General features: G+C 42.8%; 3 protein-coding genes across 3 annotated transcripts; all 3 read right to left on the bottom strand.

Annotated features, from left to right (window-relative positions):
• LOC140920425 (uncharacterized) lies at positions 1 to 384 on the bottom strand. The gene has a single exon (XM_073368700.1). The coding sequence runs from the start codon at positions 382 to 384 to the stop codon at positions 1 to 3; it is 384 nt and encodes a 127-aa protein (XP_073224801.1).
• A 582-nt stretch (positions 385 to 966) lies between these two features.
• On the bottom strand, positions 967 to 1,428 carry LOC140920424 (uncharacterized). The gene is made up of 2 exons (XM_073368699.1): positions 1,201 to 1,428; positions 967 to 1,155 (listed from the first exon to the last, which is right to left on the bottom strand). Exons 1-2 carry the CDS (start codon positions 1,426 to 1,428, stop codon positions 967 to 969), a joined length of 417 nt encoding a protein of 138 aa, XP_073224800.1.
• Positions 1,429 to 1,542: 114 nt separating this feature from the next.
• On the bottom strand, positions 1,543 to 2,184 carry LOC140920423 (uncharacterized mitochondrial protein AtMg00860-like). Its single transcript, XM_073368698.1, has one exon. The coding sequence runs from the start codon at positions 2,182 to 2,184 to the stop codon at positions 1,543 to 1,545; it is 642 nt and encodes a 213-aa protein (XP_073224799.1).
• Positions 2,185 to 4,799: the final 2,615 nt, after the last annotated feature.

Below are 4,799 nucleotides of genomic sequence, written 5' to 3'. Positions count from 1 at the left end.
CTAATGAACGAGCAATTGTTTGACGTCTGACCCCTCCTTAGTGATAGTGCGAGTGGCAAGTATTGTTGCTGGTTCCCATGGTGCAGCAGGATCACCGTCGAGGCCCGGGGGTAACTCGGTCTCAACCCGGTAATTGCCAATTGCCTTCTTAAGCAATGAGACATGGAACACCGGATGAATGCATGCTGTAGCAGGTAACTGGAGACAATACGCAACGACACCAACCCGTGCTCTTATTTCAAAAGGCCCATAGTATCTTGGAGCAAGTTTCGGATTGATGCGTGCTTCAACAGAATTCTGCACATGTGGCCTTAATTTGAGAAAAACCCATTCACCGATTTTAAAACTCACATCTCTTCTTTTTCTGTCAGCTTGGTCCTTCATTCATCCACGAGCTCGATCGAAATGGTACTTCAGTTGTCTCAAAGCCTCGTCACGATCAACAAGTTCCCGTGTTACAACTTCTACCTTGGTCTCCCCTCGAAGGAACCACGTGAGGGCTGGCGGTGGCCTCCCATAAACCAATTCAAAATGAGTTGAATCCGTAGAGACGTGGTATGTCGTGTTGTACCAGTTCTCAGCCCAAGGTAGCCACATTTCCCACGTCCGAGGCTGATCAGCTATAAAACAACGAAGATATGTCTCCAAGCAACGGTTAATGACCTATGTTTGTCCATCCGTCTATGGGTGGTAAGCGGTGCTCATTTTCAACAAGGTCCCCTATAATTTAAACAGTTCACACCAGAAGTTGCTTACAAAGATAGGGTCGCGATCACTCACAATGGAGGAGGGAATGCCATGCAGTCGCACTATCTCCTTTGTAAACACTTCGGCCAACACACGGGCATTAAAAGGACGCTTGAGAGGAATGAAATGGATGTATTTGGACAGCCGATCGACCACCACGAAGATCACGTCAAACCCCTTGGATTTACAAAGACCGGTGATAAAGTCCATCGATACATCTTACCAAATCTGTTCTAGAATTGGCAAAGGCTGTAACAGACCCCCAGGGGCAGCAGCGACATATTTTTGACGTTGGCAAGTATCACATTCTTGCATAGTCTTCTTCATGCCAATCCAATACACGTTCAACGCTACTCGTCTAAACGTGCGATGGAAACCGGAATAGCCCCCTTGTGGGGTAGAATGAAACTATTTCAAGATAATTGGTATCCATGGAGACTGTGTAGAAATCACCAGCCTCCCCTCATACAACAACACTCCTCGCACATAAGAAAACCCAAACTGAACCGGTTTATTCTCCTTGAGCGCATAAATGACTTTCTGTAGAGCAACATCTTTGTGGACCTCTTCAATCACTTCAGCCCTACCTAGCCACTCCGGGACATGTATCAAGGAAGTCATTTCTCCACTTTCATGGATACAGGACAATGCATCTGCACCTTTATTCTCAAGTCCGGGCATGTAAATGATATCCAAGAAGCTTTGCTGCCCAATTTTGCTGATTCATGGTGCAAATCCTCTGTGATAACTACTATTTTAGACTCTTTTGATCGGTACACACCGTAAATTTTCTCCCTACGAGGTAGGGACGCCAATGTTGCCCTCCCCTAAGGCTTTTCTAAAATAAGCAATTGGCCTCCCTTCTTGAATTAAGATAGCACCCAACCCATTCCTAGAAGCATCACTCTCAATAAAGAATTCTTTCTGAAAGTCTGGAAGTGCTAAAATAGGGGCAGACGTTACCTTTTGGTTTAACAGTTGAAAGGCTTGCTCAACACCCTCTCCCCACTTGAAATTGTCCCTCTTCGTCAGCTCAGTTAATGGCCTCGCCATTTTTCCATAGTCTTTGATGAATTTACGGTAGTAGCCCATAAGCCCCAAAAACCCTCGCACTCCTTTCACATTCTTCGGAGTGGGCCACTGTAAAACATTTAACACCTTAGCGGGGTCCATCACTACCCCTTCACTAGAGATGATATGACCCAGATATTCAACACTAAACTCCGCAAAACTGCATTTCTTCCTATTAGCCACCAGACCTTGCTGCTGCAAAATGTTCAGTACATAGGATACATGATGGAGATGGTCTTCCAAACTCGGGCTGTACACTAATATGTCATCAAAAAATACCAGCACATATTTTCTTAGAAGATTCTTAAAAATGTCATTCATTAGGGCTTGAAACGTTGAGGGTGCATTCATCAATCCAAACGGCATTACGAGATATTCATAATGGCCTTCCTGAGTGCAGAATGCAGTTTGTGCACATCTTCAGTCTTAACTCTCACTTGATGGTATCCCGATTTGAGGTCTAACTTTGAGAAATAATGAGCACCGTATAATTCATCTAAGAGTTCATCAATCACCGGAATAGGGAACTTATTAGGAATAGTTACCTTGTTAAGAGCACGGTAATCTACACACATCCACCATGACCCGTCTTTCTTCTTCACGAGTATCACTGGACTAGAAGGTGCACTTTGGCTAGGACGGATGACTCCAGACAGTAGCAGCTCTCTGATTTGATTCTCTATTTCATTCTTGTGGTGGTAAGGATACCTGTAGGGGCGAACATTAACAGCGCCAGCTCCCTCCTTGAGATGAATAGCATGATCTTGTCTTCTCTTAGGAGGTAACCCCTGTGGCTCTGTGAACACCTTTGAGTACTTCACCACTAGCTCATGAATATGAAGAGAAAGGGTCAGATGTGAATCATTGATTGTTCTGCTCAACTCATGACCCTTTGGTTCCCCTTGTGTTCTTGCAGATAAAAACATTTCTCTATACCATAGCTTGGGTCTTCCCAACAAACTTTACAACGCCAACTGATTTTTATGTTCACTGCCTTCCCCACGCAGCTCCACCCATTGAGAGTCAATGGGAAAACGCAACACCTTTTGTGCCCAATCGACCCACATGCCCCTAATGGAAGCTAACCAATACATTCCGAGCACAATGTCAATTCCATCCAAATCAAATAACCAAGCATCAATGGTAGATGTCATCTTCCCTAGATCCAACACCAATTTCCTGCAAAATCTCCTTGTGCCACCACTTTAAACCCATTCCCCAATTTGACATTGAGATGAGTAGTTCCTTCCACTGGCCATCCCATTGACCTCACCAACTTGTGCGAAATGAAATTATGCGTCGCACCGCTGTCTACCAATACCAACAAGGGTACTCCTTGCACTCGACCTTTTAACTTGATGGTGCGCACATTCCCTAACTCCCTGGGTCTCGGATTATCAATCTGAGCCAAACTCATAATGCTGAGTTCAACTCCTTCTCCATCTTCCTCCTCTGTATCAGCTACAAGGACTTGCATTTCGCCGTCGTCGTCCTCCTCCAACACCATTACACGAAGCTGACGATATGGGCATTGGTGACGAGGATGATAGGCGCCACTGCACTTAAAACAAAGGTTTTTCTGTTGTCTTTCTGCAATCTTGTGGGCTGATATATGACGGATCCCACGACCACGGGGAGCAGATCATTGTGAGTCTTGACGGGCTGCAATCGTTGGATCCCTTGACTCGGGGAGCACGGTAATCTACACACATCCGCCATGACCCGTCAGATCATTGTGAGCAGATCATTGTGAGTCTTGACAGTCTCCTCCTTTCTCTTCGCCATCGTTGGATCCCTTGACTACGACCCAATCGTTGTTTCGCACTCGACCCGGTTGAGTTAACCCGGTCCCAAAATTAGGTTTAGATCTATAAGTAAAACATGTCCCGGATCCTTTAGGCCCATAATCACGAGGCCCATTCCAACCAGTCCCCTTCTCACGTACCTCAACTTCCACAGCACATGCTAGATTCATCAGCTTGGCACGTGAGACTGGACCTAACGCTTTGAGGCTACGAACTCTTCCTCGTATCCCATTACGGAGGCCATGTATGAAATACCCAACAAATTGAGCTTCTGGTAAACGACTTACTTGTGCCACCAACCTCTCGAACTCCTTGATGTATTCCTCCATATTTCCTTCTTGCTTCAACGACGAGAGTTGCTCAAACACGCTTCCATCACCGAGACCGCTGTACCTCTCCAACAATGCATCTTTGAAAACTTCCCAAGTCAAATCAGCCTCATCATCAACAAGCGCTTTGAAAATGGATGGTAGATCCTTCCATACAGAGTTGAGCCAAACTAACTATGATCTCAAGACTCGTTTTGACACCTTAAACCCCAAAATAATATATATATATATATATATATATATATATATATATATATTAATTTATATCATATTTCTATAAAATTTGCAGTAGATAAATAAAAATATGTTTCCAAGAAAATCAAAACTTAATTTTTAACTTAGAATATAACGTTTCTCAAAAATCAAAAGGAACACTTTAAACTTATTTTCTCCGTTAAAATAGTGTAATCTCAATAAGCTTGATTTAAGTATTATTACTTGATTTAATTTATAAAAAAACTAGTACTTCTAAGATTTTCATACAAAAATTCGTTTCAAATTAAATAAGTAAAATACAATTTAAGCCCTTATCCCCGGTATCACCTATCAGAGCGTAGTTTCTCCCAAACTTGAACTTCAAGATTCATTAACTTGTAATACTACGATTTCGCAAACGCAGGGCCAAGCCAGTCAAACACAAACAACGAAGTAGGTGAGTTTCAAAATCATGATAACAATATAATACAAGTAACAAGAACACGCAAACAATCATAATAGAACCGTATCATAACACAAACATTCCATCAAAAAAATATCACATTAAAAGTCAAAAGCACTCAAGAAAAATCAATAAATTTCACTATAACAACAATTGTCTAAGAGAAATTATCACCACACACGATACATA

The sequence above is a fragment of the Cicer arietinum genome, chromosome 5 (genome assembly GCF_000331145.2).
Source record: "Cicer arietinum cultivar CDC Frontier isolate Library 1 chromosome 5, Cicar.CDCFrontier_v2.0, whole genome shotgun sequence".
In the NCBI taxonomy this organism is placed as follows: domain Eukaryota; kingdom Viridiplantae; phylum Streptophyta; class Magnoliopsida; order Fabales; family Fabaceae; genus Cicer; species Cicer arietinum.
The sequence above is the reverse complement of the archived record's forward strand: the minus strand, read 5'-3'. Positions and strand labels throughout refer to the sequence as shown.

Bases quoted from the DNA above. Each gene is read 5' to 3' on its own strand.
- LOC140920425 (XM_073368700.1), bottom strand. From the start codon at position 384: ATGAAGGACCAAGCTGACAGAAAAAGAAGAGATGTGAGTTTTAAAATC.
- LOC140920424 (XM_073368699.1), bottom strand. From the start codon at position 1,428: ATGCCCGGACTTGAGAATAAAGGTGCAGATGCATTGTCCTGTATCCAT. The intron at 1,156-1,200 runs GTGATTTCTACA...ATCTTGAAATAG, and splicing joins TGTTGTATGAGGGGAGGCTG to TTTCATTCTACCCCACAAGG.
- LOC140920423 (XM_073368698.1), bottom strand. From the start codon at position 2,184: ATGCCGTTTGGATTGATGAATGCACCCTCAACGTTTCAAGCCCTAATG.